The 12,068-nt window shown below is 39.4% G+C and overlaps 1 protein-coding gene across 1 annotated transcript in view; it reads right to left on the bottom strand.

Moving 5' to 3' along the window:
- Positions 1-11,636, bottom strand: part of IL18RAP (interleukin 18 receptor accessory protein) — a 20,747-nt gene extending 9,111 nt beyond the window's left edge. Inside the window, exons 1-4 of the mRNA XM_006920786.3 lie at positions 11,482-11,636; positions 10,722-11,043; positions 10,446-10,626; positions 3,069-3,219 (exon numbers count right to left, since the gene is read on the bottom strand). Of these exons, the coding sequence (XP_006920848.1) occupies positions 3,069-3,219; positions 10,446-10,626; positions 10,722-11,043; positions 11,482-11,551 (724 nt within the window). The 5' untranslated portion in view covers positions 11,552-11,636. The remainder of the gene's footprint in view (positions 1-3,068; positions 3,220-10,445; positions 10,627-10,721; positions 11,044-11,481) is intronic.
- Positions 11,637-12,068: the final 432 nt, after the last annotated feature.

Genomic DNA, 12,068 nt, shown 5'->3' with positions numbered 1-12,068 from the left:
CTTCCCATGAAGTCTGATTTCTGCCCCCAACGCTCCAATGAAACTGCTTTGGCTGGTTACCAATGACCTCCTTACACCTAAATCCATTGGTCACAACTGAGCTTTTCATCAGCTTTTACTTCTTAGCGGCATGGGCCACACCCTCTGTGGAACCCTCTCCTCTTTCGGTTCCATGTTTCTGTACTGTCCTGCCCACCTCCCACATCTACTCACTTCTCTGTGAGCCTATGGGCCCTTCTCCTCTGTGTCTCTTGTGAATGTCAGTTCTCTTCTTAGTTTTTTTCTAGGGGACTTTCGTTCTACACTCCCTGGGTGCTGCAGTTCACTCTCTAGGCAAGACAGAAGGTCTTGGCCTTGAAATGCTCTCTTTCCTGCATCATGAATTTCACTTCCTCTGAGGCTCTCTTCCCCATCCTTCCTCTGATGCCCATTTGCTGATGTATGTCATGACTTCTGCCTTCCCAGGTTAAATGATCAGTACTCATTTGAGGTAGTGCATCACTCCTTTCTTGAGACACTTTAGACGCTATGCTCTGGGATGGTTTTCCTTTGTACCCATCCCCTTATTAAACTCCCTTTGGGGATCCCCCTCTTCCCCCTCTCCAAGTTCTGGGATGCTCCATGCCTCAGTTCTAGGCCCTCTTCTTTCTGCACTCACTCCCTAGGTAATCTCATTCAGGCTCTCACTTCAGATACCACCTTGGCCACCCTCACATTAACATCTCCAGCCCCAATATCTCCAGACTGGTTTATCCACATATCTACTCATCACCATGACTTGGGTGACTGAAAGTTCTTTCATGACTAATACTTCATTTCTTCCTCTGACTTTTTTCTTTTTCAGCCTTTTCTGTCTCATTAAATACTGCCACCGTTTATCAACTTACCCAGGTCAGAAAACCAAAACATCTTTGATCTCCTTTCTTTCATCTTCCAAATAAAATTCATCATCATTTGTGCATCTATTTATGCACAAATAAAGCCAATTCTCATCATCTCTGCTAAGTCTATTCAAAGAGCAACCAGAGACATCTTTAAGAACATAAATCATATCACCTGCTCTCCCACCTGTGTCCTATATTGCCCCTATGTATGCTGTCCTCTACCAGTATATTATAGGAAGCCACCTAGTTGCCCAATTTAAAACCTAGCTCCCATCCCAGATCCCTCCTTTTTCCTCTTCTTCATTCCCAACTCCTAAATTCGTTCAGTTGTATCTCCTAAATATTTCTTGAGCTCATCCACTTCTCTCCATCTCCACTGCTGCTCCTGGTTTTGGCCACCATCAGCAACTGCCTGCTTAGAACCCTCGGTGACTCCTCGTTGTTCCTTGGATGAAGTCCAAACTTACTGCAGCAGCGTGATATCAGCCCTCCTCCCACTCACCTTCAGCGACCCTTCTTTTTCATGGACTGCACTATGCTCGCTCTCATCTTCCAGACATCAGCTGTGCTGCTCCCCTGCCTGGAACAGCATCTTTCCCTCCTTCATTGGGCTAATTTGTTCTCACCTGAACACGGTGTACCCAGGTTTGGGTTTGGTAGACCTCCCCATGTGCTCTTTAGCTTCTCTTTCTCTCCATTCATTACATTTTACTGTGATAACCTGTTCCTTCTCCTTCTGCACCACAAAATGGTAAGTTCTGAGAGACCAGAGGAAGTGCCCAGGTACTCATTTTTATATCCATAGCACCAAACCCAGTGCCTGACACATACTAGGTGTTAAAGAAATATTTGTGTGAGAATGAACAAACAAAAAGAATAGATGAGAAATGACAAGAATGATGATGGAGAAGGCTTGATTGAAAGAGAGGCAATGGATGTTGTAAGGAGTCCTTCGGGAGAGCGAAAAGCAGATTCTGCTACAGAAAATTTGATGAGCCGAGTTTTCACACCTGAGTAAAAGAGCAATCACACATCACTTGGAGGGAGCAAGTGGTGAAAGAGGGGTATTTGCATTCTAACTTCATATCCAAGTAACAATCAAATATAAATTCAAATTGCTGGGGTCTAAAGTGGTGGAGAATGTAAGGGCCAGGAAGTAGGCAGAAGTGTTTAATGTGGCTTCAGAATGCTTTGTATGATTCGTATCTCACAATAAAAAAGGAAGAGGTAAAATTGATTCATATATATCTAAGAGCTAAATCAATCATTCTGCAGCTTTTTAATACACAGCATGAATGAATTACTGTTACGTTTTGACATAGGCCATGCTTAAGTTAATTACATTATATAGTTTATTTATGTGGACACTTGAAAAACTAATCAGAATGACCCAAGGGGAAAACTGGGCCAAAAATAGAAAAGTCATGGAAGAATAAAACCAGTGGGCCAATAAACATACAACAAGATATTCAACTTCATTAATATTCAAGAAATGTAAATTTCTAAAAAAAAAGAGACCCCCACTTGACACCAATCAAAAAATCTAGAATATTATTCAGGAATAATAAGAGACTATTCGTTGTTGATGAAGGTGTAAATTGGCAAAACAATACCTTAGAATAATACCATGTGTCTATAACATAAATCACATTTTATAACATAAAACAAGATTCTATTTTATTAATGGATGTATATATATGTAGACAAAGGATAAAAACATAAATGAAAAGGATATAAACTATAAGACTGGACTACATCCAGGAATGAAAGGTGCAGGAAGGTATGAGGGGATAGGTGTCAAGTTGTATCTGCAATGGTTTGTTTCTTTAAAGAAAAAACGAGATTTTAAGTATGGGGGAAAGTATTAAAGCTGGCGATAGGAATGTGGGTGTCACTTATTTCTGTGTGTGAGTTCTTAATATTGTTCTATAATTGATTACAAAAACAAATCAGAGATCAACACATGGAAAACCCTACTTGTGACAACTGGGATAGGATCCAGAACTAGGTCTTCTTTGGAGAGTAGAATTTAGGTTAATGAGAAAACTAATGTTTGCCAATAGTCAAAGCTTTAGATGGTTACAGTGTGCAAATAAAAAAAAAAATTACTAAGTCACAGGAAGGTAACAGTAATTGTGTGATTGGGATTCAAATCTCAAACTCTGAAACCAAAATCTCACTTACCAATGGTTCTCACTTGAACAACAGCTCTGACTGTCCATGAACTTGAATTATCCAGTTGAGTATAATCACATATGTACGTGCCCTGGTGATAGTCATAAATTTCATCCAGTAACAGTGGGTTGCTCTTTTTTTCAGAGAGTACTCTTCCATTCTAATCCAAGAGACAAGGAAATTAAATAACTTTCTATAATCAGAGAATTGTTATTAATAACAATCGTACCTCTAAAAAAACTTAATGAATTTGAACCAGGGAAGAAGAAAGTCAGTCTGAGATGAGGACATCACAAGCTCAAAGAGATTCTGTTCAAAAATCTTACTTGTAGAAGTCTTTCTTAAAATGAGAGACATTTTCAAATACAATTACCTTATGTATGAAGATCAGGGCACCAGATCTAATCAGCCCACCAAGAGCTGATTTACTCAGTATTTCCCAAAGCCCAACTCAGGGCCCTGGGAGTATTCTAGAAAACTCATTGTGTTCTAAATAGCTGATATCTAAATTGATTTAAATATATATATATATATGTATATATATATATGCATATATATATATATACATATATATATATTTCTATTTCTGGAAATTGACATAGATTTTGTGTATGAGGCTAATATAAAGTTTCCTTTTAAATAAATTTAGCTCCAATAAAGAATAAAATCTAAATTTAAAATATTAAGTAAATAACTAAACAGGTATACATAAATATGACAAAAAATGACTGATGACTGAGAAGCAATTATTTAACTCACAGTGGCCCCAAAGTCAAGCGAGAATTAAGATACAATCAGGAACATTTCTCTTTCTTAAAATCTATCAGTGAGACTCTTTTGCAGTTAAGATAAAGTCCAAATATCTTCAGAGTCTGACCTTGCCATTCCTTCCTGTCCTCATTTCCTGCTACAGCACCCTCTCCCTTGCCCATCCCTACACAACCAGGGTCTTCTCAGTCCGTGTGTTTGCACATGTCTCTCAGACTTTTCTCAGGGGAGGGCTGCTGTTCAACCTTCGACTCCAACTCCAGAGGTAGCTCCCCTGGAGATGAGTTATCAGTCGCCTCATGCTCCCAGAGCAGGGAGCACAGACCTCCATCACTGCGTGTAGCCCTTTTACCATCATGACATGTTTAGGTCCCTCTTTCTCTATAGTTGTTGGGAGCAGCCTTTGTGCCAAGACACATAGCTGGTCCTGGACACACTGGGATGAATAAACAGAGGTCCCTTCCCTCAGGGAGCTGTCTAAGAATGCAGGCCCTGAGCAGTAAGCCAGAGTATGACACACTTGGCTCCTATGAAGCAGGAGTGCTCTCTCCAGTCTAGTTAGAGCTTTGAAGAGTATGTAGAAATCAGTCAGTTGAATGTTAAGTGCCATTTTAGGAAAATTTGAAGCAAAGTATGTATGTGGGAAAGAAGGCCAAGGTGAAAGGCTCAATGCACGTAATTGTCTTTGATCTTTGGTCTCCAGGCTTTGGCAAACAGGCCAGCAATAGTAAGCTCTTTGTAAACAATGAGCGATTAAATGCATGTATAACTGAAAGAAAAGTTTTGAAGCATAAAAGTCACATGATCAGCCTTTTTTAAATTTAATGGCAACTAAGTATGGAAGCTCTTGTAAATTTAAGCAAAGACAATCACAATCTCTTTTGTGTCATTAGGGACTAGGACATAGTAGGGGCTCAATAAATATTTGTTGAATAATTATCACTGTTTTAATAACCTCATAGCCCCTAATCTCCATGTGGCACATGGCCTTCCAATTTCCAACTAAGAGGACTCGAAACATATCTCTCAATGCTAGAGGTAAAAAGAAAAGAGACAAACAACAAAAATAACAACAGCCTATTATTCACATAGATTATGTAGTTCTTTCTCATAAATTATCTCCTATGATTGTCTGAAGGAATCTCTGACTTGGATTGCATAGATTCTCTGCCATCCATCTTATAGATGAGAAAATTGAGCATCTGGGATTTGTGTTTGGCTCCATTATCACAGAGCTGGGAAATGAGAAGATTGAAAATTAATCTAATTTTTTTCTGATTTGTGTCTCAGTTTCTAACTGAGGAATTCCCCTTCCACTTGAAGACTCAGGGATTCCCCCACTCCAAGACTCTGGTGTGGTTGTTGTGGCTCAAGAAGGAATTTCCAGTAGGTGCCAAGGAGCATAAGTCAGTGGTCAGAACTGGAGGGAGGGGAGCTGCAGGGAGGAAGTAAAACAAAGCCAATAGGTGGGACTGACAAGGTTAATTATCTATCATCTGATCTCAGGGATCAAAAACCTTGATCCTCGATTAAGGATCAAGAAAGGGTCAAAGCACAGGGTAAAATTCAGAGACAAAATGCTAGAGAACACAGCAATAACATACGAAGAGCAGAAACTGGAGTGGAGGTGTGTCATAAGTCACGTGAGAAGGTAACAGGGAAAGGTTATAGAGTTCTAACTAAGATCCCAGCTGAGCTACAGGGAAGATGGGTGATAACAAAGTTGATCATTAAGAATTCAAGAGATAGATGTAAAAGGAAACATCAAAGAAAGGAGATAAGAAAGCAGTTTGTGTCAAGAATGAGGGGAAACTCATTCTAATAATATAATCACAAATGATTCTAGTAAGAAAGAAAGATGCTAATGGGGCAGCACAGGAAATTCTTTGTTTTGTTCAGATGTGAACCAGTCATGAGCAAAACATGGAAGAAGAAACATCTAGTGTAAACCCATATGAGTAGAATCAGCAAGTCCTAGAGAGAATTAAGGCATGAAAAAAAATGGCTGAGAACACTAAAAAGGACTTTTAAAGGTATGAGTGAAGCGAGGAGAAGAACAAAGAAACATAGTCTGTGAAGAGCAGTTATTATAATATTATTCTCTCATTTCATCAAGCTGTTGTCCCACCAGGCAGTGCCCTCAGTCCAGGGAGCATAATGTACTTTGCATTACTCTAGTAAGAATAATACTCTAGTAAGAATAATTCCAGGGAATGGTGCTCCCTGGAATTGGGCAACATTAGGAAGGTCCTACCTGAGCTTATCCTACCTGGTCTGGGAGGACTCTTAGCATCTACATCTCGAGCTTGTCCTCCCTAATCGACTTGATGTTTTCATTTCTGTTTAAATGACTCATTGTGTTCAGATCTGTGTATGTCACCTCTTAGCACCCCTAGTGGACTTAGCTGCCACTTTCTCCAACTTGGTAAATGCTGTGAGTATATTTTGAGCCACAAAGACTCAAAATACTATAGACATCTCTGACACACATCCCTCTCCCCTTGAGAAAAAGAATTTAGTCTTTCATTTTATTCCTTGAAAATATCACTAACATCCACCATTTTCTTTCTGTTTCCACTGCTAGGTTCCTGGGTCAGGAATCACACTTGTAAAGTTGAGCCTCTTCAACAGAAACCTAATAATCGTACCGCATAACTAACCTTCGATCTGTATCCCCAGCTCTGCCATATCTACAAGGGGAGAGGGATGTGTGACAGAGATGTCTTTAGTCTTTTATTTTATTCCTTGAAAATATCACTAGCATCCACCATTTTCTTTCTGTTTCCACTGCTAGGTTCCTGGGTCAGGAATCACACTTGTAAAGTTGAGCCTCTTCAACAGAAACCTAATAATCGTACCGCATAACTAACCTTCGATCTGTATCCCCAGCTCTGCCATATCTACAACACTCAAGAATGTGTTGTAGATATGCCTCCACGATGCTGAGCTGATCTGCATTCATGGAATGCCCCCTGCATGTTTCTATCTCCATTGTCCATCGCACGCTTCCATGAGAAGTGCAGCTGCACAGTCTCTTGTTCCCATCATCAACAGACAACTTTCTACCTACATGTAAATGTTGTGCTAATATTTATTTTTTTAGTGGGAAAAAGGTACATTACAGAGATTATAGACTGATGAGTGAGATTTCAAGCCCTAGCAAAGTCTTGAATAAATGAATAAACAGATGGTTATGAACACTTTAAAAATGAAAAGTTGGTTAATATCATCCAGCTTGCATTCACTAATAGCAATCATGCCAGTCATCTCATTTCCTTACGTGATACAATGATTAGACTAAAGGTTCAGAAAAATGCAGTAGACACACTATATCTTCACTATAGTGAGTCATTCGGAAAATAGTTTAATAATCTTGTCAAACAAAATGAATATACGTATGATTCAGCCTTTGGGTGCCTTTTTTAGTTAATCAAGCAGCAATATGCCTCCCCATGTTGTAGATTAATGGACCATATGTAATTAGAGCGATCAATCTAAGGGCAACAACTGAAAACTGTCTTCAGTGCCAGGCTGTTCAGTATTTTGACTAAGTGCTTGAGTAAAGACACATCATACAAACATTTCATCTACAAGTCTCATGATCTAGAAGTGATTGCTAATATGCTGGATTTCAAAATCAGAATTCCAATCTCTTGACATGTAGAATGATGAGCTAAAACCAACAAATTATAGTTTAATTGGCATAAATGTAAAATCACAAACATAGGTCACAAATTCTACTCTATTAGCACAAAATACGACTGGTCTGATTGCAGTTTTTGTGAAAATGACCTACCGGACAACTTAGAGTGAATTGGCCATGTAATGAGCTGTCCCAAAGCTAAGACAAGCACAGACTGCATTGATACACTGTTCAGAACAAGGAAAACAGTAGTTTCTCTGTTTTCAGTGTTGGTTAGACAACATGTGGATTATAGTCTTGAACAGATGAGAAGAAGTTGCCCGGGAGAGTTCTGAAATTTAACAGTGAGAACAATCGAATGGGCTAATGTATCAACTTGGGAAACAGTTTTCAAAAAACAAAGCTAAATGATCTTTGCATCTTCCCTACTTGGAATCACATTAGTCTTTGGGTTAGCCAATCTCATCATTGTCACCAACTATTCATGTCACTAGGATCACAGAGTGCCATCCAGTGCCAGTTACCACAAGAACTAAGCCAAAAGGAAATGAGAAGGAGAAGTGGCAAGTCTATGTGCGAAAATTCCATGGAACACAGGGCTCAGAAACAGCCTCCTGGCAGTCACCTCGGCATTGTGGTGAGCAAATGTGGCACATGAGTGAGACTGTCTTAAACCACCAATGGAAAAGTTACTCACAACATAAATCTTACTGACAGGAGATCACCAAGTCTTTCCAACTGACCTTTGTCATAATGTTGCCCATGGCAAATATTTTCTTAGCTAAAGAACATGAAATTCCCACTCATTAAATGTAATTATCATTTACTTAAGATGAAGTTTCTTTATGCCAAGACTATTGACTATATTTTTTAAAATTAGGAAAATATAGAGAAAATATTATTAGAATAAAGATAGATTATTCGCTTTAATTTCAACTTCTCAGACATTCAATATTTCAGTTAGGAATCTCCAAGCCTAAATTTTTTGATGGCTCTATTAAATATATTTTGGAAACTTCCAGAGACTCCAGCCCACGGATTTATTTCACCAGGCACATGCCTGGTGATCAGGTTCATCTGAATTCCATAACACCATGTTTTTGTCTTCTGTGTTCTGAGATGTCTTTGGTGTTAACCACCCACCACCTGAGTACCTGGGGTTGGCATGAAGGAAAGGAATATTGGGTACTATTTCCTGCCTAATTCATCAATTTTAGTAATGCACTCTTGCCATGAAGTCTATGAGTTTCTAGGTTACTGCATGTGGGGGTTGTGTGTGTATGTGTGTGTGTGTGCGCGCGCGCACGGGCGTGTGTGTGTGTGAGAGAGAGAGAGAGAGTATGTGTGCATATACACACACACATGCAAATCATGAAACAAAATCTGAACCATGACCCCTTGAAATCTGCATCACAAGGTGCAATTTTAACAATAGCCATTATTTGCTTACTTTTACGAAAGATGCATATTCACCATTAAACACATCCCAACATTTGCAGTCAAGGCCCCAGAGAAATGATGTGCGCGCGCGCACGGGTGTGTGTGTGTGTGAGAGAGAGAGAGAGAGAGTATGTGTGGATATACACACACACATGCAAATCATGAAACAAAATCTGAACCATGACCCCTTGAAATCTGCATCACAAGGTGCAATTTTAACAATAGCCATTATTTGCTTACTTTTACGAAAGATGCATATTCACCATTAAACACATCCCAACATTTGCAGTCAAGGCCCCAGAGAAATGAAATAAAGCTTCCTTTTGTAAATGTGATACAGCTTTAGGGTTTAGCTTATAAGAGTAATATATGCAGAAAACTGGCAACTACTCTATGGCTTGTGCTTATCTGAAAGCTTACATTTCGGGGATACTATCATTGAAAATTCATTTTATCTGAAATGACTGAGGGCAAGCCTACTTTACTAGGCTCAGAACAGCCTACCTCGACATAGCAAGACATCTGTCATCCCCGACTACAAAAACCAAGGAAAATTTTGTTCTTAAGAGAGAACTGAAAATCATGACCAGAACCATTGACTCTTCTTACTAACCTCATTTTAGAGTTTATGAAATTAATGCATTTCTTAAAAGCCACCGGCTAAACAGGGGCCACCTTTTTTGACTTAAATGTGTGGCATTTTAAAATGCTTTTTTTTTTTTTTTTTACCTTAATAAACATGTATTTTGAAGTCAAATTTAAAGTTTTACGTATCTTCTAAGGCAAAAAGTACTGGACTTTAAACAATTATTGCAAGTGTAGAAACAATTAGAATTCTTTGCCTCGATTCCACTATGCAGGGGCCAACAGACAGAGGGCTATGTTAGAGGGGATGCTTATGTAGCATATCTGTTAGCACCTGGTATAACTATAAAATACAATGAAAATGTGAAGTGTTTTTGTTATGCTTACTCACATGTGGTTCCTAACTCAAAATGGTTACAAAACTTGCCTTTTCCTGGCCCCTGCCCTCTTTTTCACACTCCCTCCTCACTACCTCACTTGTCACTCAGGGCCACCTCGCGTTTCCCTGAACTGTCCTTCCAGATGTGTTCACTTAGGAAAATATTCTAGTCTCCTATTTCTTTCAGAAACCCTTCAAGTCTTCCTTGTCGGGTGTTCCCTTCCCCTTAGCAATGCCCATTGTTTTTTAAAGCCAGTAAAAATGAATTAATCCAGCTTTCTGCATTAGCAGATACTGTAAGTTTATGTCTTACCTTACATGAAATACACGTGAATTGTAGAAAATTTTCTGGCATTATCAAAAGAATGGTTTTAATAACTAGAATATCAGGCTCTGTGGCTATCCAGGGGAAAGACCACTTTAGAAAGTTCGGTCTTGTCTGTAAGCACAACACCAGCCTTTAGAAAGCTATCAACCTCAGATTTTCAAACCCACGTTGCTATAAAGTACTGACGGAGGTGTTACCATAACAATAGTACTAGTGCATCAATTTTGGAAAAGTCATTCTTACCTGGTACCAGGTCACCTCTGGACTCTGTGCATCATTTTGGCAGCCGAGACTGGGGCAATAAATGGAGTCAGTGCTACCAAGAAGAAGGTACTGCTTATACAGAGAGCTTACACAGGACATGTTTGTCTTGGGCTTAACTTCTACGACCATCTTAGCACAACAGGCCTCGTCCTGGGGGCTCCTAGAAGAGTCGACAAGGTCCTATGAACATAGATATATGTCCAGATCATACAGAATTTTGGAACATTTTCAGGTAGGAGTGCGTTTGGGACATACCTAATCCTGGGTGTACAAATATACGACCCAGCATCGTTCACCTCCATGGCCAAAAAACGTAGGGTGTTCTGATCCAGGATGATGTGAGAGTGATTTTTAGGAATTTCTCTTAACATATCTCCATTTGGGAGTTGTAGGTACCACTGGACATCAGATAAGTCCTTGCTGCCACTGCAAGGCAGGTATTCAGTGCCTTGGGTTGGTGAGAGTTGATTTCTCTGATAGAAATGGGATTTCTGTAGCTCTGGCAAATCACAAAATAAGATGAACTCCTCCTCACTCCTCACAGAATATGTCCAAAGAAGTTTTTTAGTGGAGCAATCTGAAAAGACCAATAAACAGAGTGACACAGAAACACATTAGAAGATGAAACTCTAACTTATGCTCGCAAAGAGTATATGTGTGTCTTTCCTCTTCACTGCTCCCATTTTGTAGCAGAGAAGAAATTTACATTCTAAATCCCTCCCAGTGGACTTCAGCATCATTGGTTATAACAGCGGTTTCCTGTTAGAGACGGCCAAAACCACTCCCATTCCCCTTGAGCTGCTCCCACTGAACACCTGTGACAACTGGGTTCCCCATGGATGCCTAGTATCAGCTGAAAGCTGCTCACCCCAATAATTTCTCCTCTTACACCTACGTTAACAGTAGGAAGGAAATATTTTGTATTAATAGGTCACGTGGTTGACATATCAAATTATCTGTCACTTTAAACTTTGACAAGACCCGCAGTGTTAATAGGAAAAGTGAAAACCCCTACCTGAAATATTAAGTCCTTTAATTCTCTCTCCTGTGACAAGCCAAAGAAATATGCATCCCAAACAAAGCATTGTTCTCCCTGGGTCCTATCATCACTTCGGCAAATCTGTTCTGTTGCCAGAGTGGAGTAAATTGTAGTTCAGGGCTCCGCCCTGAGAATCCTCTTTATTTCTGTAAATCAAGAAATGGGAAATGGAGAAATCGGAACTTGCCATCAAAATGCAAGTCACACAGGAAGCTTTGAAAGGGCAGGTCCTCCCAAATGAGCCTTTGCATGCCCACATTTGAATGGTGTCTTCAGTGGTGTGCAGCAGTCTCTTGGAGTGTATCATTTCCTACACATCTGAAGGAGGGAGAACATCTCCAGCTCATGGTATCACTCAGACTTCTGCACCATATAGTGTGTTCTTTTTACTCTGTTTCTTATCAGAACTCTTTTTTTTTTTTAAAGCTCTACCTAGTATGTATATTTTAATGACTAATTTGGAAAGAGTTAAATGAAAGTTTTCCTGAAAAAAAAAAAAAAACAATAACACAAGTTGAATGGAAATGTCAGATTCTCCACATTTTGAAAAGCTAGCAATAGAG

Source organism: Pteropus alecto, unplaced genomic scaffold (genome assembly GCF_000325575.1).
Source record: "Pteropus alecto unplaced genomic scaffold, ASM32557v1 scaffold288, whole genome shotgun sequence".
In the NCBI taxonomy this organism is placed as follows: Eukaryota; Metazoa; Chordata; class Mammalia; order Chiroptera; family Pteropodidae; genus Pteropus; species Pteropus alecto.
Note: the sequence above shows the minus strand (reverse complement) of the source record. Positions and strands in the feature narration are given on the sequence as shown.